This window comes from Leuciscus leuciscus, assembly GCF_965113295.1.
Source record: "Leuciscus leuciscus genome assembly, chromosome: 12".
NCBI classification, from domain to species: domain Eukaryota; kingdom Metazoa; phylum Chordata; class Actinopteri; order Cypriniformes; family Leuciscidae; genus Leuciscus; species Leuciscus leuciscus.
Window position 1 is genome coordinate 27,622,546 of NC_138736.1, and position 24,211 is coordinate 27,646,756.

Sequence of the window (24,211 nt, forward strand, 5' to 3'; positions counted from 1 at the left end):
ATTTGATAGTGTTGCTTTTACTTACAGGATGAATGTCATTTAAGCTGCGCTTCATTTCAGCATATGTTGGACTCACCATTTTTCCATTTGTGAGATATGGTAATGATGGCAGGATAGCAGGATTTAAAGGCAATTTCTCCATGATCATCTTTGAAAGACAAGTTTACAGAAAAAGCCTGGGTTCTCCCAAGGTATTTTTTTTCTCCATTAGGTCACCTGATGGAGTTTTAGGACACCATTAGGTCACTTGATGGAGTTTTTCGGTTCCTTGCCACTGTTGCCTTTGGCTTGCTCAGTTGGGGATATTTAATTTAATTTTATCAATCAATAAATTCCTCTTGAAACAAACTTTGTTGTATTATTTTAATTTAATACTGTGAAGCTGCTTTGATACAATCTGTATTGTGAAAAGCGCTATACAAATAAACTTGACTTGACAGAAAATAAAAAACAGTTTTCATTTATACCACGCATGTGTGGACCTAATTTCATATGCACTTTTCATAAAGCCATTTTCCCAAAATAAGACACCCCTTCCCTATACTGAACATCATTAAACTCACCATTACAAAAAAGAGGATCCAAGAGGACCAAAACCTCGCACAGCAGATTGTTGAGGTGTTGTACGTCTCAGGAACTCCTCGGCATGGCCGTGAGGGCTTCTTGCGTTCTTTTACCATTCAATTATTGTCAGTCATCAGACAACTCAGACTCTATTCAAATTAAAACATACCATATTAAAATGAGGGAAGACAGCTGAAAAAACAAAACATAAGTAATTAACTGTACCCCAGTGTTTCCCAAACAACCTGGTTCTGTAGTAGCCCCATGGATTTGGTCTCTCAAATCATTATTCAATTTACCAGCTTGTTAGTAGAGGGCCTGCAAGACCGGAAATGGGTGCCAGATAAGGACAACATCCAAAATGTGTACTATTGGGGATAGTCCAGGAGTTGAGAACCACTGTCATGACAGTTCAGTCTTTTTCCATCTTGTTTGGACTATGTGTTCGGAACATTATTCTGGTGGTGGTTAGGAAAGTGATAAATGCATTGGTAAAACACTGCTCTAACTGCTCTACCTGTGTGCTTTAGATTATGCTAATGAGTTCCACAGTGGAAAGAAGGGTGAGACACATTATTTGTACCCCCTTCTGAAACCCCTTCCTTGTGCTGATAATACAGAAGAGGCTCTACAAGTTAAATCCTTCAGATTGGTCAGATGACAAACTCCCTCCAATTTATATAATTTTAGTTATTCAGCAATCGTCTTTGATTGTTATTTTACTGTTAAGGTGGAATTATTTAGCTGATATCCCGAGGTAAATGGAGTAAGTGGTCATCTGACACTTTCACAATCTTTTGGGATACATTAATGTTTTAAAAATGCAAGTAACGTTTTTACAGAGCTTTATTTACACATTTTGATTTGTACTTTAAAATAAACTTCTAAATGTCTGTTTAGTAGTTCCTAATAAATGACAAATGAAATGAATTTTTATTTTTTTATTTTTTTATTGTGATGCTTGTAATTAAGTGATAAAAAATCATGTTGCAAACATTTGACAAGATACATATAGTCATCTCTGCATCAATAAAATGTGCAACACTTTGTTTTACTATACCAAATTGTAATTATTGAACTTAAACTGGAAAGTTTTCCTCGACATTTCAGGGCACATGAATTCCTGAATATGATGAATGATGAAGTGTGCATTTAGTGTGTGTTAAGGGTACTTGTTGAATGCACATGCTCTCAAGTGTCCAAGATCGCAATAGAAAAATATTGGGGTTTTGTTCACTGTAAAACATTCTATGTTCAATAAGTTATGACAACATATGTTTTTACATTGATTTAACTCATCAAAATAAGTTAAGCAATTTTAAACTTTGAATAAGTTATACAAGATTCAAGTTTAACAAATTACAAGTTTAATGTAATTTAAGTTGAAATGATTTAAACATCGGCAACAGCATACATTTTTTTTTTTTTGACCAATACTTTATTGTTTTTCTTACGAACAAGGCTATCAGTATTAGCACTGACAGATTTTCACAAAATTACTTCAGCGCGAAGGACATAACTGATAACAAATACAAAACAAATGTACAGAAGAGAAACATATACATATACAGAAGAACTAATAAAATAATAATAATAATAAATAAAATAATAAATAAAAATATACAAAATTGAACTATATACATAGTCAGAGATAAATGATTTACAGGTAGAAAGTGTCTATTGAAATAAAGATAATTAAGGCCTCTATAATAAAAAAATAATAATAAAAAAATAATTTAAAAAAAATAATTTAAAAAAGGAAGGGGAAAAGGGAGAACCTGCCGTCCCATTAGTCCTGATCCACATCTAGGTATACTCCCCTATCCCTTTAGAACACTTAAGTTTAAAGAATAGACATTAAGCTGTCATGAGTTCGGCTCCAGTACTCAATAGTTTTAATCTTTGCCCTATTAATTAAGGCAGTGGATCGCTCCAAACGAACAATATCTATATAATAGGACAACCACTGCTGTTTTGATAGTGAATTAGGGGGAAACCAAGAACTAATTATGGTTTTCTTGGCAGCAGTTAACCCAGAGAAGAGAGTCCGTTTTTGATTTGACGTAAGGGCAACAGAAGAGACATCGTTAAGAAGGAAAAGACATGGCTCAGGATCAATTGTCAGTTCCAAAAGTTGTGAAAGAACAGAAGAGATTTTAACCCAGAAGCTGAAGATCGGAGGACATTCCCAGAATAGATGGAGAAAGCTGCCGACTGCCCCAGTGCTACATTTATCACACATTACGCGTTCTAAAACGCTTCAGAGGTGTATAATATATTCCGTGGATTACATTGTAGTTTATCAGCTGATGGGCAGGGTTTTTAGACGAGACTGAGACATTTTGCCATATTGTCTCCCAATCAAAACTGTGATCCTGTGCCAAAAGCTCTCTGTCCCAAATTCGGGTGATACCAAGAGTTCCACATTTCTCCAAGACAAGACTACCATAAATAATAGAGACCTTGGCTGTTTTCCCCTTCATGAATTCAAACCAATGAGCCATGGGGTGAGATGTCAAAGGTATGTCCCAAGGAACTCCATAAGCTTTAAGTGAAGATCTTAGCTGTAAATACAGGAACCATGAGAATCCAGGTAGATTATAACAAGACTGCAGATCCCGGAATGTCCTTAACCCTGTCTGATCATAAATATTATCTAATGTATTAATACCTCTATCTGAACACAGCGAACAAGTGTATGGTTTCATGTTTCGTAATAGGTAGTAATTGTTCCAAATAGGAGACTGCATGCAAAATTTTGATGAATGATTAACATATTTTTCCACCAGACGCCATGTAGATATTGAATTAGCTATAATTGGGCCAAATTCTTTAGAAGCTTTTTTAAGTTTGATTCCTGAAAATAGCACATCCTGCAATCTATGAGGAGCAACCAATGATTCTTCAATTAATTTCCACTGAGGAACCAGGGAAGGTTGTACATCTAACCAAGAATTTAAAGACTTTAACTGAAAAGACCAATAGTACAACTTAAAGTCCGGCAATGATAGGCCACCCAAAGACTTAGGACGTTTTAGGATATCAAATTTGATGCGGGGTTTTTTGTTTTTCCAAATGAATTTAGAAGTCATCCTCTGGAGGTCTGTGAAATAATCTTTAGGGGGAGAAAATGGCAACATGGAGAACAAAAAATTTAAACGCCCAAGAACATTCATCTTTACTAACGCAATCCTCTCTTGTAATGTCAATTTCAGGGATGACCATCTTTGTAAATCCGCCTGTATTTTACTCTTAAGTGTAACATAATTCTCAAAGCTGACATTTGAAAAACAGGGAGGAATACATAGACCAAGGTAAGTAAATTTTGAGGTGTGCCACTCGAGAGGTAAGCTGTCAGGGAGGGGGGTCTTCTTTGCTGCATCATTTAAAGGAACTAATAGGGACTTCTCCCAATTTATTTTATATCCTGAAAAGGAACTAAAGCTAGAAAAAAGGTTCATGATCTGAGGAAGCGAATTAGTAATATCAGAAAAATAAAGGATAATGTCATCAGCATATAATGAGATTTTATGACTTGTATCTTTAATAATTATTGGTGAAATCAAGGGGTTTTGTCTTATGGCCTGTGCTAAAGATTTCACGGAAAGGGCAAATAAGACTGGCGAAAGTGGACAGCCTTGACGAGACCCTCTATTAAGAGGAAAAGAGTTGGAGATAACCTGCCCTGTTTGAACCACTGCCTGAGAGCAGCCAACAGCATACATTTTTGTATCTTAATATTAATATATTTCATAGGCTAATTTAAAATATAACAAACTTTAGTGAAATGTTTTATTGAAAAGTGATGAATGCCAATTGAATTCATATTTTATTATCTAATGTAATGACATTCATTCACAAAGTGTGACTTAAATGTGTAGTAATGTTTTGAGGCAACTGTACACTGTGAAAGCATCACTCAGACCTTTATTTTGAAAGCCATTGATGTGGTCGGAAACCCCATGTTGCTTCTCATAGCGTTCTTCACTCCACTTATGAAAAAAACCTGGGGTGGACTACAGCTTACTTTCAGTTAACTTTAAGACGTTAACGTGTTTTATCCAGTAAGTATACAGTTTCTCTCCTCCCCTATATTTCTAAATATAGCCATTGCAAGGTATATTTGATGAATTTCGGAGAACGACTTATTAGTTACCACTGGAAATAGTTTCAAGCGAAATAATTGTTATTATCTTAAGTTAAAGCCTATTGCTTAAGCCTAGTTGATATTGAAATCAAAAATGCGTTTTTGTTCTACATATAAAAAAATAATAATAATTTTGTCCTGATTTATAGTTGTAGCGCAGCGCCCTCAGTCCTCTGCACTGATAGTGGGATTGGGAATGATTTTGTCAGCAGTTACAGAGTTGGGAGGAGTTTATTTTCCTCTCTGGATGACAAAAATCTATATTACACGTCTATCTTCCTTTCCTTTAGGTCAGTTGTTCTGTCACTGAAGAATTGGATCACTGTGCAGCAATGTCTTACCTTCCAACTCTCTTCAAATACGTCGATGAGCACCAGGACCAATATGTTAAGGTATTGAGAGGTATATTATATTGTATAATATGTCCAAAACTGGAAAATGTGTCTATTTTAAGCTAAAATAGTTTAGATTTTGTTTTTATTTATTATTTAATAATTATAATTATTTATTTATTATAGTTTTTTGTTTAATTCCTATACCTCCATGTGTTATTCAAAAATGTTTGATGACTGTACTCTTTGGACATGAAGCAAGGTATGGAGTACATTTTCTAATGGAAATGTAAACACTTTTGTGTGTGTGTTATTTATTTATTTAAAATTTTTTTAAGCGCCTGGCAGAATGGGTTGCTGTACAGAGCGTGTCGGCCTGGCCAGAGAAGCGAGGAGAAATCAAGAAGATGATGGAGATTGCAGCCAAAGACATCGAGAGACTTGGGGGAACAGTGGAGATGGCTGACGTCGGCATGCAGAAGGTGTGTTTTCTAAAATTCACAGTTACTATAAATCTCTTGCCTTGGAGTCGGCTTTGGAGTTTTTATTTTAGTGTCTGGTTTTAGAATTTTTACTGAGTTTAGCCTTTAGCTCAAACATTACAAGCTGCTTCCTGTTTTTAAATTTTTGTGGTCAACCATCTGACTGCATGTGTCACATGCATCACAAGATTGCAGTGTAGTTATGTTTTGATATTTGTCCTTAACTCAGATCACATGGTTCAAGTGAAAGTGACATTTTTTTTTTTAATGAGTGGTTTATTTGGTCGTTATTTATTCACTCTCATGTTGTTCCAAAACAAAATTAATTTAGAAGAAGGCCATAAAAGCACAATAAAAGTTGTATATATTTATCTTAAAGGTATTTAAATAAATAAATAAATGATACATACATACATACATACATATACATATATATATTCAAATTATTTAAAAAATTGATAATGCAATGAAACATTATAAATTGTTCCACAATTTTTGGCCAGGCTTTCATACAAAGAAATTATGAACACATGCAAAAACCATTTGTTTTTGCATTGGTTTGCATAGGAAAATAAGCAACAATTTGCATAGGAAAATAAAACCTGTTGCTGTAGTTTACCTTTTTTTTGCCAAAATAATTTGTCAGATAAATACCTTAACCGAGCTGAGTGTTTTGTTCTTCCCTCGTATTTAAAATATTAAAAAATATTAAATATTTTCCTCATATTTTGATGTTTAAAGGAATAGTTCACTTCAAAATGAAAATTCTGTCATCATTTACTCACCCTCAAGTTGTTTCAAACCTGTATGAATTTCTTTCTTCTGCCGAACACAAAGGAAGTTATTTTGAAGAATATCAGTAACCAGACAGTTGATGGACCCCATTGACTTCCATAGTAAGAAAAAAGAAAGAAAAAAAACTATGGAAGTCAATGGGGTCCATCAACTGTCTGGTTACTGATAATCTTCAAAATAACTTCCTTTGTGTTCAGCAGAAGAAAGAAATTCATACAGGTTTGAAACAACTTGAGGGTGAGTAAATGATGACAGAATTTTCATTTTGAAGTGAACTATTCCTTTAATCAACTTGTAGGGGCATTCAAAACAAATCTCCAAACCAATTCCCTACTGTATATAAAATTACAAAAAAATGTAACATTTAATATATATTTTGAAAATAAATAAGAAAGTTAATACTAAGAATACTGAGGTGACACTTTTAAATAATTTTAAACTCCTCATCCATTGCTTTTTTCTGGTTTTAATTTAGTTGCCAAGTGGTGAGCAGATCCCTCTTCCTCCAATAGTTCTGGGCAGACTCGGCTCAGACCCAGGCAAGAAGACTGTGTGTATTTACGGACACTTGGATGTGCAGCCAGCCAACATTGAGGATGGCTGGGACTCACCGCCCTTCACTTTGGTGGAGAAAGATGGTATGAGTATGCTTGCACAAGTGGCTCTTTAAGTCTTTTTATTTTTCAAGTGTACAGTAGTAGTCTCTTGGTGTTGAGGATCCAGATGCTAACATCATTTATTAATGAAGCCTTTGAGTGTATTGAAGAAACCTGTTTAGACCAAATGAGGTTCTTCAATTGATTTGCTTTTTGTGCAATACTCTGCAAGCAGTTCTCCCTCCAGGTAATATTTCACATTCAATTGGGCTAAAATTAGTCACCACTAGCATTTAAAAAAAAAAGAAGAAGAAAAAAGTTCTGCTTGCATGTGGCTGTTGACACAAAAAGGAAGAAATCTCACCGACTCAGCATGTTACATTTGTGTCCCTCCAGCCCGAAGAGATTTCAAGACAAATCCTATTGTCTCTTTTTGCTGAGATAGATCTGACGCTTGAGTTTAGCCTTGTGACTTGTCAGCTGATTCCTCTAGATTTTGTTTTCCAAACTGGGACTAATTAATATTAATCTTAAACAAAAAAATGTTGTGCATATCATTAAAAAAAAGTTAATTAGTTGGTTGTTTTATGTAGTGCACTGCAATCAAATATTTTCTATATCTATATCTTAATCTATATATTTTTTCTGAAAAAGTTTCACCAATTCTGAAATTTCACAACTAGGTTCTTATTTTAAGATGCTCTAAAAGAAGAGTATCTCATACAGGATCAGCCAAAACATCATGCTTTTGTCTGGCAATTGTCTAGTAATCTTTTACAATTAGCATAAAGATATAGTTTTTGTAAATTAATAACAAGGCCATTCATCTGTGAGGTCTTTAAATGCACTTTGATATATATTGTAAAAGACTTGCTGAATTGAGATTATAGATGGAAATGCATTGTAATCATTACACTTTACGACATTTTATTTGACTGTGGCTCATGCTTCATTTAATTGTTTTGCAGGTAAAATGTACGGACGTGGATCAACCGATGATAAAGGTCCTGTACTGGCCTGGTTCAACATCATCGAGGCCTATCAGAAGATTGGACAGGTGCTTACACTGTCTTTTTTTCAAATTATACTGTCTGCTTACTTATTAAGCCTGTAACAGCTGTGCAAAGTCCTCATGTATTGCAAGCAGTATCATATGACAGTATCAGTGGATAAAGGTGTCAGTTGCTAGAAGTTTAGCATTGCCTGCATTACTTAATCTTGTTAATGTATCTTTTTTCCCCCAACAAGACAGAATGTAAATTAAATTGCAGTTGCATGTGCACCTAGTATGACTGAAACTGTGATGAACAACAGAACACTGCATATCATTGTGTTAAAAATCAGTTCACATTGCATACAGTCTTTTGCTTATCCATAGATTACCTCAGTTTCTCAATCATTATCACCTGAGGGAACTGTCACTGCTTTCAAAGTTCCTCGTTTACACACGCAAATTAAGAGCAGAACAGTTTAAGGGTTGTTTTGTGATCTTTGATCATTTTAAAGTCTTGTGTCAAGCTAATTGAATTAGATCTAATGTAATTAACTGTAAGGGGAATTGTAATGTTATGCACTGTTTCTATTATATGTGATAGACTAAGAGTAAAACGTATCCTTTTTGTTCCTATTGTTCACGTTTTAGTATAATAAAATGTTTGGTTTGTGAAGAATCATTTTCACACTTTATATTATATCTATAGATTTATATTGACTGAAGAAAGCACCATGTAACATATTTGAAACCTCACATTAATGGATTTTTGCACTAAATCCTACATTTACTTTATCACAGGAACTGCCCATCAATATAAAGTTCTGCTTTGAGGGAATGGAGGAGTCTGGATCAGAGGGATTAGACGAGCTGGTTTTCTCTCGCAAAGATACTTTTTTTAAGGATGTGGACTATGTCTGCATTTCTGATAACTACTGGCTGGGAAAGACCAAGCCCTGCATTACCTACGGCCTGAGAGGAATCTGCTATTTCTTTATTGAGGTAGGAGTTAATGGGTTACTTTAACATCAAAAGATTCCAAGCAGTGGTGCTTAGTTAAAGTTCTTGAGGTCGAGTGAATCAGTTCAACATAATAAAAAAGATAAAATAATAAAAATAAATAAAATATATATATATATGTATATGTGTGTGTGTGTGTGTGTGTGTGTGTGTGTGTGTATGAAAATATGTACTATATTACAGTTTTTGGTTGGCACAGTTAATGTCGATAATCACAAAATTGCAGATTACTGCCTTTTTACGTGTCTGACATTCCAGTTCATCACTTTTCCTAATCGTACTTAAAGAAAAGCACAAGGGTATAGATTTGAGTTTTCTCATGGCTGAGAAACATCTTTTACATTTTCAGATGGAATGCTGTGATAAAGATCTTCACTCTGGTGTGTTTGGAGGATCCGTTCATGAGGCCATGACTGACCTCATTGCTCTAATGGGTGAGACTGATACCTACATATTCCTTTGGTGGAAATAGGATCAGTAGGTTGGTCATAAAACTATTCAGGATGACAGGGATTTCCTAGATTGCATTTTGATTACACTGAGATATATTTCTTGTTGACCTGCTAATGTTACCTGTCAGCTTAGAGCAGTTGGCAATGATTTCCTCTTAATCAGCTCACCTCACAATTTAAGGAACCTTAAAATTGTTTATTGTTGTTTGTTGGTGTATTGTTTTTGCAATGCCGAAAGTGTATTAAGTATGTTATATTTTTAGGCATTTTGGTGGATAACAAGGGGAAAATTATAGTACCAGGGTTATACGACCATGTGGCTAAATTGACTGATGAGGAGAAGAAGCTCTATGAAAAGATTGAGTTTGACATGGAAGAATACGCCAAAGATGTTGGAACAGACAAACTCCTGCATGACACCAAAGTAAATCACCCCTCTCTTTCCACATTTCAGTGTCCGATGATGTAATATTTATGTTTTTGTTCATTTAAATCAGGGTTATCATCATTCACTAAAACTAAAACCTTTAAATATGGTCTTACTTGGGGGGGGAAAAAAGAACATTAACTGAAAAATTATTTTAGCTAGTTGCCAAGGCAGCATTTCTCATTTTCTTTGTTTCTTTTAAATTGAAGTACTAAAATAACTAAAACTAAACAAACTAAAACTATATAGACATTTAAAAAACAAAATAAAATGACAAAACACAACAAAATTACTAACACTTGAGCTAAAATCGAATTCAAATTATTACCAAAAACTATAATATCAATGATGCTAAAATAACACTGATTCAAATTGTATTTATTTATTGGAATATATTTTGAATATGATATGATAGCATGTTTAAAAAATTGCCTCATTTAATCAGCCTGCCTGACCTTTCTGTAAATTCATGTTTTATGTTCAGTGACGTGTGTAATAAACCGAATAATATATTGGTTTGTCTGTACAGGAGCAAATTCTGATGCATCGTTGGAGATACCCGTCCCTGTCTCTGCACGGGATAGAGGGAGCGTTCTCCGAGGCAGGTGCCAAAACTGTCATCCCCCGCAAGGTCATTGGCAAGTTCTCCATCCGCCTTGTCCCTGACATGGATCCTAAAGTAGTGGAGAAACAGGTTTGTCTTGTTTTATGCTCTACCACTCACATAGAGTCATCTGCATCATTTACAGACATGCTTTTGCATGTGCTTGTGCTGAAATGTTCTGCTTTTCTTACAGGTAATTACTCATCTGGAAAGCAAATTTGCGGAATTGAAAAGTCCCAACAAACTGAAAGTGTACATGGGACATGGAGCCAAAGCCTGGGTGTCTGACTTTAACCACCCTCACTACATGGCTGGCAGAAAGGCCATGAAGACTGGTAAGACACAATATATGGTATAACTGTAGATACAAGATTGCTGATCTTATTCCAGTCTACGTTTACATAAAATACCTAAAGTTATATTCTATTTGTCTATTTTAATTATTTTATTTTAATTTCATATTTATGTATGTTGCTTTAATGAGCTCCTATTAATTGATATACTAATGTCATTTTTGAAAACTTGTAATATTTTTACTTAAAAAAAAAAAAAAAATCAAATTAATGAAGGGGAAAAATGTGATTAAAAATAGTGAAAAACCTTAAAAGAATGGACAATGACGTCAAATTGCAGCACCTAAAACACACTTTATCTCATATATACATATACATTTTAAACTCATTTTTATATTGATTTAAAAAGACCATGGATATTTATATGCATCATCATGTCAAACCAAAAGTGTAGCTTTTTTTTTCTTTCTCCAAACACAATTTATTTGTGGTCTAACGTAATTCGGTATCTTTCGCTGCTGTTAGTGTTTGGCGTGGAGCCTGACCTGACCCGTGAGGGAGGAAGTATCCCAGTGACTCTAACCTTCCAAGAAGCAACCGGCCAGAATGTCATGCTGCTGCCTGTCGGTTCCTCTGACGATGGCGCTCACTCACAGAACGAGAAACTCAACAGGTGAGGTTTACGCATAGCTATGGCAAATCTTGTTATCGAGATCTGTCTGTGTATGATAGCAACTGTCACCTCTGTAATCATCTGATTGCTCTCATAGGCCAGCTTTATTTATGCAAAACTTATCTGATCTTGGGATGCTTGAAAATGTTTTTTTCCAATAATTTTCCTTTTTTTTCTTTTTCTTTACAGAACCAACTATATTCAGGGCACCAAGATGTTGGGAGCTTACTTCTATGAAGTATCTCAGCTTAGCTAACTGAAACTTCTGATTCAATTTATCAGTATAACGTCATTTCACCCAGCTCTTTCTTTTGTCCAGTTCTTTTAGTCTAAAATAAACCAAGCAAGTGTTTTGAAAAAACTGGTGAGACCAAATCAGTATACATTGTTGTTTCAGTCTCGTATATCCCTAGTAGCTGCAATATTTGGGTGTCTGCCTAAAATTCTTCACCCTTGTAATAACAGACTTTTCATTTTTGGGTATATTGGCTATATCCTTTAATTTGGTATATATAACAATCTATTATCTGGTGTAATCTGTTTACATATGGCATATGCACACCTACTGAATAACATGCTAATTAAAATTTATACAATTCTTTTACTGTCATTCACTGAATGTGGACTATTTTGAGAACATTTTAAGTATTCCAAGTGCTCAAGTGTTAATAGTTTATCCTTAAAGGTACACTGTGTAACTTTTTTTTTTTGTTCAAAATTAACAGAACTTAAAACATCGTCAATCCTTCTTCCAGAATGTGTTTTTGTCTTACCCTGATTACCGCGCCAGAGCTCGTAATAAAACAAAAATAAACACTGGCTTGGCTTTTCGGAGATGGCGATTACTGAGGGATTTGAAATGTTGTAAAAGCGATGCGGAGGTAGCTTTTTTATTACTCAACAGGCGAGTAAGGGCACTTATTGAACAGATAAACTGCCATGTGTAGCTCTCTTACATTTTTAATGTATTATCTATTATACACATACATTACACACACACACACACACACACACACACACACACACACACACACACACACACACACACACACACACACACACACACACACACACACACACACACACACACACTTAATTATTTATTTATACTATTATTTATACTTTTTGAATTTGAAGATCAAGGTAAATTGTACTTAATTTGTCTTCTGGGATGCATGTAAGTATCTTCTGTTGCTTCTGAAGGGCAGTACTAAATTAATGTTTTATATTTAAGCAAAATAAGAAAAATTTGGACAGAAGTTTTCACCCCCCGGCTCTTATAGTATTAAGTTTCCTTCTCAAGCTGAATGTTTAAACCTTTTTTTTAAATGTGTCCCTCAATTGTCCATAGTGTGAAAAGATGAATCTCAAAATCATACAGTCACTGCTGGAAAGGGTTCAAATATGCAAAAGATGGTGTTTAACTCCTCGTGACAAACAAGGGGCTCATCACCATCTACCATCACAAAAACAAAAACAAAAAAACAGCCGTGGATCATAACGACACATAGTATTAAGAATCAAGGGTATATACACTTTTGAACGGGGTCATTTTTATAAATTCAGCAATTTTTTTGTCTGGTGGACTACATGTAAACATCTTTTAAATTAAATATCTTATTCAGGACTGTACTAAATAAAAAAATTACGCAAAAAATTACGCATAAGTCAAAAAATGACTATGATACATCTTATTTTGTTAAAATTATAAACATTTTCACAGATTCTGCAAGGGGTTCACAAACTTTCAAGCAGCACTATATTATATATATATATGTGTGTGTGTGTGTTCAAAAGTTGGGGGTGTAAAATTATTTTTTTAATCAATACTGCTCAAAATTGATCAAAAGTGACAGTAAAGGCATTTATAATGTTACAAAAGATTTGCTGTTAATTTTTCAACATTGATAATAAGAAATGTTTAAAATCAGCATATTAGAATGATTTATGAAAGATATGACATAAAAAAAACTTAACTCCAAACGTTTGAATGGTGTGTATATATATATATATATATATATATATATATATATATATACACTGTATATGTATATACTGTATATATATATATATATATATATATATATATATATATATATATATATATATATATATATATATATGTGTGTGTGTGTGTGGAAAACATCACCTCACTTGAGTTTGAGTATATAAATAAACTCATACACATAAAAAAAAACATATCTACACACTTTTTTAAAGTTGACTTCTTTTTCACAATGGTGCATTTAAATGAGCATGCATAGGGTTTGATGCAGTGAACCTGCTTGTTTATGTGCATTCTGATGTCTTATGCTCACAGGTGGACTGACAGCACACTGGTAGTTCTGCCCTCTATGAGCTGTAGGTCACATCTATCCTGTACCTCCTTCTTTATAGCCCCAGGAACGGTGCAACCACAGCCAGGCGAGGTAGATGAATCCAAATGGACAAACTTGTCTGGTGGCGCTATTTTCCCATGACACCCAGTCTCTAAATGTGACCAGACAGCCTATCTCTGCCCTTAAGAATTTTTTTTTTTTTTTTACGTCTCTCCCTCTTTTGCTAGTGTTCAGAACAGTTTCAGTCCATCTGACATTTTTTTTTTGAACAAACCATGTTGAAATGCACATTGGCTTTGTGAGATATCTTGGCCTGTGGCAATGGCTGTCAGTAGGAAGAGTTACAAAGCAGAATAATTTGAATACAAAACTGTTTACTAGGCCTTGCTGTAAGGAGCAGAGCCACATTTCATCAGGTCTGACTAGTTCAAGAATGTCAGACCTCACAGCAAACACAGGTTGTCCTGTCTGTTATTTAAAATTGGCCATGAAATGGAGTTGCTGGTTTCACGTGATAAGAAAAAAGGTTGGAATGGATTGTTGAGCAACAGTCATTGCAAGCTTGTATCAGTGCAATATTTGAGCCTTTTTTTGTTTACCTGTAGAACTACTGTTCTTCTGTATCAGCAAATACACTAGTTTTTGCCACGTTTCAGCAGAGAAAAGGAAGTTAACATTTGTAACGTGGTCATTGTTTAAATTCATTCCCCTGGGCCCATTGGGTAGGCTATGTGGAGGTCCCTATGGGTCCTTCTAGTCTAAGGGGACGGGACAATGGAAACTTTTTTAGAAGGCCTTAAAGCAGCACTAAGATTATTTGGGGGGTTGTTACAATCCATATTTACTTTATGCGAGGAGTAGCTTTTTCAAATTTTTGCCACTAGATGGCGACAAATGCTTGTTATTGTCAGATTGCATTTGCAACCAGGACACGTGATTTCGGTGCATTTAATTTTTGAAGCACTTCTACTAAACCGTATTCTTTTTTTAATGAAATGGTATGGTAACAGATTCTTCCAAAATAACACGTTTTTAATACTGCAAAACTGCAATGAATGAATATCGAAATTATATCAAAGCGGGCAAGAAGCTTTTCCAAGTCATTTTTAAAATCTTTTGTTTATGACAGTTGTGGTGAATATCAAGATATCACACTTGGATTTTAGTAGGACTGTAACCGTTTATAATAGCTTTTTTTCAATAACTGTAGGGACTGTAGTATTATGGATTAAACTAAGTATGGTTAACAGGGAAAATCTTTGGCGTTGAGGTTGTTCCAAACTTTTGAGCGATTATTTCTGCTGACGTCACGGTAACTGCTCCAGAGCCGTTAGGTAGCCTACGCTAGAACACATTGAGGTAAGAAGACATATTGCTCTTCACGATATGACATTTAAACATGACAAATATTCTATGAATTTAATCGTAGTCTATTCAGAATTGATCTGTGAATGCCTTTTAAATTACAATTCAATTCTTAAATTTGAATTTGAGGTAAAAACAAAACAAAAAAGGATGCAGAAACAGTTCGAATTGGACTCTGACTGTGTACGGAAGTCGAATTAAAATGAAGTGAAAATCAATGATTTATATATTTATTGCCAAGACAAACACTGAATTTAGGCTTGCAAAAAAGTTTAAATATCTTAAGGTTTTGAGGCGATAGATAGCTAGATAGATAGATAACGTTAGAGATAGATAGATAAGTTAACGTTAGATAAGTTAGATATGTTTGAAATGCCACCTAACGTTATATAAATGATGATAATTCCGTTAAATATAATAAATGGTTACACATTAACTTACTAACTTAAATTACTTACATGCACTTAACAGTAAATTATGCATGATTACAAGTTAGCCTAACTAACACTAAACCAAACCCTAACCGGAACTATATAGTACAATGTAACTAGATCACCTTCAAATAAAATGTTACCTAATAAATTAAGCTTTTCGGACTAGGGAGGCTATAAAAACTTCATTTCCCAGAATGCTTTACTATCTCGAATTTCTTTAAAATGCAATTCAGTAATTTCCTCTTCCTGATATTCTAGATCAGATTTTAGTTCAACTTCCAGTTATGAGTTGAAAGGGAGCCAGTTCCTTAATTGTGAATTTTGCACAATCTATGCACGTTTATGTATTACATTATTGTTCAAGTTTGTCATTATGATTACATTGCTCATTTCAAACCTCAAACGTATAGACACACGCTTCACCGTGTTTTTGTCCGTCTAACATGAGATGTGCTGTACAGAATAGACAGTAAATCAGGATCAGTCTCACCTGCAGCCAGCCTCCATAAAACTGAAGGAGGAAGTTGAGCTCCACTAGTTTTATGAGGTCTGGCTCATTACCAGATTACATTAGCTTGTCTCTCTTACACATTAATTTTAAAAAATCGGAATTTTTAAAAGTTTTCAGCAGTGTTTGCCCTTTTCCTTTCAGGGAAGTCAAACATTTCCAGCTTATAAGGACTTGTCTTGCTGCTGGAGAGATGCCAGGGCATGTGTCTGGGTCGCACCTCCTTTCATGTTGATGTCAGATTGGCACAACACATGGTAGGCACTTAAGTCAATCACCTCGCTCTTGAGCTACTTCTTTTCACTGTATAAAATGTTTGTGGACATAACTGTCCAGCATTCACATCTCCTTGATGTCTCTCTCTCATGCGTTGTCAGTTGCAGCGTGCCTCGTTGCGCGACTCATTTCAGATATTATTCAGTTCTCTAAAGCCGTTGATCAGCATACTAAATGATGATTTCTGAACAGCCTAACACTCCCTTAACACTCTAATACAATTAGGCCAAGACAGCTCGCCTGGTTATGTTTAATGGGGATGACATCAGAGGAGATAGCAGAGAATGAATAAGTCATTCTTGGTCTCATTTCAAATGTGAAAGATTCATACCAGTAATTTAGATGACAGTATTAATTTAACATGACACTGCATTAATGGTCGATTTTAGATTCACAGAACTCGTTTAAGTGGAATGGACTTCCTTAATTTGATGAGATGTGATGGCAGCGCGATGCCACGTCTCTCTCCATCTCTCTCTCCCTGCGGCATGGGAAGCACACACACACACATACACAGATATACGGCACTTTTTAGCTGGTGTCCTCAACACGCATGGTTACCGAGCGAGCGTGTGTGTCTGCATGTGTTTTGGAAAAAAGCACTCTGATGGTTGCTGGTTGTTGAGTGAATATTTCTGTTCAGAGGTTAAGGCTTTAGAATGTGATGAATTTAGATGGCATCTGTGAATAAAATGCACATCTACATCATCATAATTTGCAATGATCATCCTGATCCTAATAAAAAACAAAAACAAAACAGTTACTCCAGTCTTCTTCAGTCACATGATCCTTCAGAAATCATTCTAATATGCTGATTTGACTATTTTGTGGAAGCCGGTACATTCTTCAGGATTCTCTGAAAAAACAAACAAAAAACAACAACAACAACAAAAGCATTTATTTGAAATATATGTTTTGTCATAATATAAATAAATGTATTTACTCCAATCAATTTACTGATTAATGTGTTCTTGCTGAATAAAAGTATTTCTTTAAAAACCTGCTTACTTTTGCACGGTAATGTGTGTTTGGTAAAACATTTTTTTTTTATTAATTGGTATCCACTGTGAAGTTTGCAAATTATATATAGAGTAAATAACATTGTTTGAACATTTTATAATACATTTTGACATTCTCGACATTGATAAAATTATTAAAACGTAAATTGATCACAAATTTGGTATCAGTTCAATGAGGTCCAAATGTCGGAGGCCACTGTTGAAAATGCTTTTATTGTGCATTCTTTTTAAAATACAATTTATATATATATATATATATATATATATATATATATATATATATATATATATTCCATTTTGATTTGAAATTTCCCATGCTATCCAGCATGATTTTTTGTTGAATTGAAATTGATTTTTTTTAAATTTATGCTTCCATTTACTTATTGTGTGTTTAAACAGCTTCAAAATACCGCAACTTCTTTCCTAAGAATTTTTTCCCCAATGTGTTCTCAGACTTTTGGATGTCTCTATGTAATGTACATAGACAGTTGCTTTTGCAAAATCCCACAGCGCCCTCCCTGCTTTCTGCAACATTCATTCTTTTATTTTTTAACTCGCTCCTTTGTACGTGACTGATGATTTTCCGGGATCCTCGTCTCCTGGTTGGTTGCGGAAGCCACAGGTTGATGAAAAAGTTAGGCGTATTATTGTCTGAGCTGCCGAGTCCCCAATGCGGCCGTGTGTCTCAAAGGCTTCTTAATGACTGGACTCTCCTGCACTCTGCCTCTCTGATGGATGGCAAGCAGGGACGGCCTCTCTTTCATCCCGACAGCCTGACTCGTCTGATTTATTAATGACAATAATTAGGAGTAAACCTCTCTGCAACCAAACCCAGAGTGATTAGCACAGTAACGATGGCGGGGAGGGGTTGTGGATATGGCGATCTGATTAATGTCGGCCATTTTGACCTTTCTGAGCAGGGCTTCTCTGCAGTCTGGGGAGAGATGAGGAGAGAGAGGGCGGCTATCTGTGGTGTCCACTCACAATTAGGTGCTGAATGAATTAGAATGCAAAATGTACCACTCAGGTCATTAGCTGTGCTGTTCACGACATGCTTATTCTATTGGAACGAATCCGTTGGTGAGCTTCTGTGTTATTTATATATGACAAAATGGCACTGGTCACTTTATCCGAGACTTGTTTTGCAGATTCTCATTTCAGCTGTGTGGAGCATAATTAGATTCAATCTTCCTTTTCTCTTAATGATCTGAATAAATCTCATCTCACCTGCATCTTGTTCTCAGAATCAGCCCAAAGCTGCAAACACCGCTGAATTTTCTCCACAATTATCCTTTAGCCATTTCCTCACACACGTCGCGGTAGCAGACCCTTCTATTTACCTGTTTGAAAACACAAATCATCTCTGGAGATAGACACGGACTCGCTGATAAAACGCAGACTCTGTGTGACATTTGATTAACGAATGTAAATGAAGGTCAAGAGTCATTTTGTGTGGCCATCTTCCCTTTGCCGGGCTGTGACAATGAAATCTTTGCAGACACCGGCTCCAGTAATGGCCACATTTAAACCGCAGTCGTTTAAGAGCTTGTACCCAGTACAGCTGCATGTAATGGAGTTGGTCGGAAAGGTCAGAGTCTTTATCTGGGTCAGATTGGAGTCAGTGAAGTCGGCAGCCAATGAATCGGAGACAGGGGAGATCAAAGTAAAAGCCATGTCAAGTAGTGCCGGTGAGCGATCGCGGAGCTGCACTTCGACGACCCGCTTTGGGATCAGTTTCAGCTTTCGGTTCACTGCGGTTATGAGGTGGGCGACTGATTTCGGATCTGTGATTTGTCAAAGCACGGATGATGTTGTATGTGTATGTTTAGCCTTAGCTTTGACCAGAAGCATGACTTACTTTCTTCTGTAAAACACAAAAAGATTATATTTGAAAAATGTCTCAGTGTCCACACAATGAGGGTCCAGTGTTGTTTTGGACCCCATTGACTTTTATTGAATGGACATAAAGATACTGAGACAGTTTTCAAAATATATTTTTTTTATGTTGTGCGGAAAAAACAAAAGTTAAAGACAAAGTTACCATTTAAAGTTACAGAGGTATTTATTTCAGTGAAAGATAACACAAAAACGCTTTCCAAACAAAACATTTAATAATTTTTCTGGTTGTTTTTGTGGAACATGTCCATAGTAAATGTGATGGACACTTGTTGAGAAGTAAATGTGTAAATGTGATGGACTAGATGGAATGAAATTAACACATTTTAAGTGTCCAAAAGTTTTGTGCCCACTGAATGACATCGTCAAGTGGCTGAAACACTTTTCATTAGTACTTTCTCTCAGTTTCGACAGGAAGTGAAGTTGAAATCAAGGCCGATCTTCCTGTCAATGAGTTTGAAAAACGTTCTCTCCATGTAGGTCATGTAATGAAACTTCTCGTCCCTCGCAGCTCTTTGCTGCCCAAGTCTAATTTGTCCTCATTAAAAGTCCCCCTGCCTCGTGTTATTATTTTCCTGCCCCATCTTCTAAAACACAAGGAACTGATTGAACACGGGGTAAAGTCGGTCATCATGACATGACCTGCAGAAACAGCAGAAAGAGTGCGACGGCTGACCCCGGCAAACTGCCTGCCTGCACATATTGCACAATCCTTCATATTTAATGGGGAAACACGAGCCTGTGATTTTGTCTGCATTCTCTCTAGTGTCTGCTGCTCGGGGTGGAGTGAAGCCACTTAATGAGAATCCCCTGTTCTCCTCCATCATTTTTAAACAGGCAGTGCACTCAGCAGCCTTGCCTTCCCTCTAAGGACCCCCCCCCCCCCCCCGCCCCAAACATGCTGTGCTCGTTTTTGTAAGCGTTAAATTATGTATCAGCTCCTTAAATGCTGTGAAACATTGGTTTAATATGGAGTAAACTTGTTTTCCATAATTCCACACTCAAATTAGGGCAGGATACTTAACTTTGTTGGAGGCCGTCGATTTGCTTATTTTGTCTTTTAGAAACATTTACATCAGACTGCAACATAGGGAAGCGCAATTATTGCATACTTTTTTTCGTACGTTATCCTTTATCATTTATATGGTAATAAAGTCTTACGGAGTTCATAAGAGGATGGATGGGGAAACAGAGTCTGTTGCTTGATCTTCCACTTGGCGTTTCCTCATTTAGATTAAACTCCGACATCAGTAACGCTTTACCCCCAACAATAATGTCCCTCCGTTAGCGTGTGAGGCCTGTCCCTGACAGCAAACCGACATCTTGACTCGCCTCATCCCGCCGCAGCCAGCTCTTAACACAACTGCTATTGTTAAACGTCCTCCGCAGCTGTAATATCTTCTAATCCTCAAATAGAGTGGAGTTAAAACTACAAGCTCCAAACTATTTTTACTTGCCTCACTAGTTGTGGCAGATGAGAAGGGATCTCTGTGTAGATGATTATATTGTCATCCCCTGATCTTTACTGCTGGAGTAATTGTAAATCATTGCTTCATGGCACGTCAGAGGTTGTCGGTAGCAGGCAATTAAATGGCACAATATAATAGAGCAAATTATTGCCTGTCAGATTTTGAACAACACAGTTGGTATTTGAATTACACTTAATCATTACATGCATTAGAAAGCTCATTGGAATCCTGCTTAGGACTGAACATGAGCCATTGCATTATTTAAACCTCTAATTGTGAAAGCCATTTATTTGTGGTTACTGTACAACAAAAAGAGTCTCACCAAAGCGGGTCGGCTTTAAAAGCTCGATATATTCAAATCAACGTCTTTAGACGCATGAACTAAATTGGCCAAAATGGGCAATTTCGCCGGGGTGGAGAAACATTTAGCCATGCAAAGTGTTTTGTAATTTCAGACTGCGAGGATGAATATTAAATATTTACTTTTAGCCAAGCCCAAGCCAGGTCCCCTTTTTGCATAATTCATTAGGCAAAACAGATGAGGTTATAATTTGTCTAGACGCCACGTATCTGTTTCTCAGGGCTTTCTCAGCCCTCCCCGCTCACACCCTGGACCCGACAAATCGATTCTTCAGTTGGGAAGCAGCCGGTGACAAAACGTCAAAAATTGCGTAACTTAAATGATTTAAATTACACCGAAGTTTGCGATGACTTTTAAAAAGGAAATACTTGATCATTCGCAACCTGAGCACAGATAATCCATATATGATGCCTAAACTAATAATCAGTTTTAGTTTAGGTTTCCTGACGACGCTAATTATTAGTAGCTCATTATTCATATTCTTTCACAACATAGGAGGAAGTTACTTCACACAATCTGCCACAAGGGCCAGAACAGACACCCTATATTAACAAGACTTAAATACTGTTGTCATGGCCATGCCGCCAGCTCATAGATTGTAATTATTGGTTAGCACTATTCTGTGATGCGTATGGGTTGAATAACAATATTAAGAAGCGCCGTGATTTTGTAAAATATATCAATTTTACAGGTCGGTGTCTGTGTAAATATGCCACGGGGTTTCTGATATGTTTCTATTATAATGTTTCAAGTTGCCACAGTCATTAAAAGTTCATTTGTTGCTTTGTCGCAGAGGTCTTCAATCGCCCCAGCGTGGTGTACTGAGATCTTTTTCGGAGCCCTTCCTGCTGTTGTCAAGCCATCTCGGCCCTGTCTGTCATATCATATCAGCGCGCCACTCCCACCCCATTTAAAGTACCGCTTTGGCTCATGTTAATCCAGAAGTCAGTTCCTCCAGAAACATCTGTTTCTTTTCAGAGGGAGGAGAGACAAATAGGCCCATTGTCACCCCTGTATCTGTACTCATATCGAGTCCTTTGGCTTTTCGGACAGGTTGGAATTATCGAGGGAGGGTGAAAGGCAAATAGCCCTATAGCTCAATCACCATTGTTTGGAATCAGTCAGTGGTAATATTAGTGTTGCCCAGAACACAATTACTCAATAGCGGCGTCTTTAACGTCGTCTTGAATTTATCCTCTTGACAGATCCGGAGACTGATAATTTAATGCAAGTTATGATTAAAATCCCCTTACTGTCAAGCCCTTTGGAACAAATAACAAATACCTCTGTTTGGAAAAATGACAGTTTTAAAAATAAATGAAATTACACGTTAGAGCCGGCGCGGTGAGGGGCGCGCGGGAATTTATTGAGATGTTGCGCGGGAGATTTAGGATTCAGGCTCGGGAGGGGGGCGGGAGAAGTTAATGACTGATTAACAACAGCAATTAAAAGATGAGGAAAAGGTATATAATTAAAATGGAAGTTCTTGCTTGTCAAGTGCACGCGTGTCATCCATTGTGAGGCTTGTTGAAAAGCCGGAGGAAAAAGAAACCGGCACTTAATTCCAGGCTTTGGCATCAAGGAAGGGCGTTGATCGCGTGCCCGCAGACGCTTTTCTGAAGGCTGTAACTCAGCTGAAAGTGAGGCCGTGTCATTAGAAGTTCAAAGCTGTGCATCTTGTGTTGACAGTCATCGGCAGCGAATATTTGGCAGTCGGGAGTAATTTCACTTAATTAATGGGATGCATATTTGATGGGGGGAATGAAATATTCAAGCTCAGCAAAGTGGAAAAAAGGAAAGATTTAGTGCAGAGTAAAAAGGTAGAGGGATGTAATTTGTGCATTCACTTCAGAGGCTACCGGGGAATAGAGATAGAAAGATGCAAGGAGGTGAGGAGGAAATATGTGAGGGATTTCACAAGATAAACAGCGTAAAAGATAAAACGCAGAAGAAATGGGTATGGCAGAGGAGAATGGAAAAAGAAAAATGGAAAAAGTGGGTATCGCTGTGAATATGAACTCAGAAACATGCAGATTGTATAACACTGCCACAACGTTAACGTTAACTCGTTGCTCTTCTGGTAACCGTGCAAGACTTTGATTTGATTACAAACAATAAGAACATGGCATGTTAGCAGCTGAAGCTGACATATCCCCATTATTTTAACCATTTATACACATACTTGACTTCTAATACATGACGATATCTCTCATTGCATTTACAAAAGTAGCAGGCGCACCACCACAATGGAATAAATAGACTGCATTTATAAATATGCATAAATATACAAATATACTTTCAGCTTTATGCATTTATTTCTATGGACTTTTGTTAAACACACACATCGAATATGTAGCCAGAAATTCTGCCTCTTTTGAGTGTTGTTTTTGTTCCAGGACATATTCCACATATAGTCTTAGAAGGAAAAGTTCTATTTAGAACCTTAAAAGGTTCTGTCATGTGCTTCATATTTTTAGGTTTTCATATCATGGGATCATTTTATGGATTTAGTTTAAATTATTTATTTATTTTATTACATTTTGGGAATTAAACGGCTCATAAACATACTTTATCAATATATATTTTTAAATAACCTGTTAAACATGAGAGTATTGTGCATTTGTGCAGACATTTATGCAAGGCATAAAGAACCTTCTTTATAGAACACCACTGAATTTTCAAAGTGTATTTATTAAATACATTTTTTAAATGATTAAATACATTATTACTTCTAATAATAATGTATTTAATAATGTGTTTACATTTATTTTTGTGTAGCCTATATTTTCAATTATCAATCAACTTGTTAATACAATGACTGATTTAACTATACTACATATTTTCTATTCCTCATTAGGCCACCCAGTTCTGAAAAGAAATTCTAAAGTCTTTTATTCATAATTTTTTTTAAAGAAACATTTAATTGCCACAATCCTCTGTGTGTTCGGTTTCAAATGCTGCCCGCCACATTTAGAGTAACAGCGAAGAAGGCTTTAGAGGGAAATGGAGAGCTCCCTACTAATGACTTGAGGGCTTTCTGCTTATTGTGTGTTCAAAAGCCAATGAGCTAATGTGTAGCACTCAGCCAGTAGAGTTCCACTGCTCTCTCAACCCAAGAGACTCCGCGGGCCGGGATAATTGGCCAAGGCTTGTCTTCCCTTTTTTTAA

At 36.1% G+C, this 24,211-nt stretch overlaps 1 protein-coding gene and 1 long non-coding RNA gene across 2 annotated transcripts in view; both read left to right on the forward strand.

The window, feature by feature from the left end:
- Positions 1-4,504: 4,504 nt before the first annotated feature.
- Positions 4,505-11,986, forward strand: cndp2 (carnosine dipeptidase 2). The gene is made up of 12 exons (XM_082185523.1): positions 4,505-4,628; positions 5,002-5,103; positions 5,382-5,525; positions 6,796-6,958; positions 7,885-7,973; positions 8,709-8,909; positions 9,277-9,361; positions 9,643-9,803; positions 10,336-10,500; positions 10,604-10,745; positions 11,229-11,376; positions 11,566-11,986. The coding sequence occupies exons 2-12, from the start codon at positions 5,044-5,046 to the stop codon at positions 11,630-11,632; spliced, it is 1,425 nt and encodes a 474-aa protein (XP_082041649.1). The 5' UTR covers positions 4,505-4,628; positions 5,002-5,043; the 3' UTR covers positions 11,633-11,986.
- A 4,175-nt stretch (positions 11,987-16,161) lies between these two features.
- Positions 16,162-24,211, forward strand: part of LOC309510808 — a 201,807-nt gene continuing 193,757 nt past the window's right edge. The window contains exon 1 of the long non-coding RNA XR_014210439.1: positions 16,162-16,279. This is a non-coding gene — a long non-coding RNA (uncharacterized lncRNA). The remainder of the gene's footprint in view (positions 16,280-24,211) is intronic.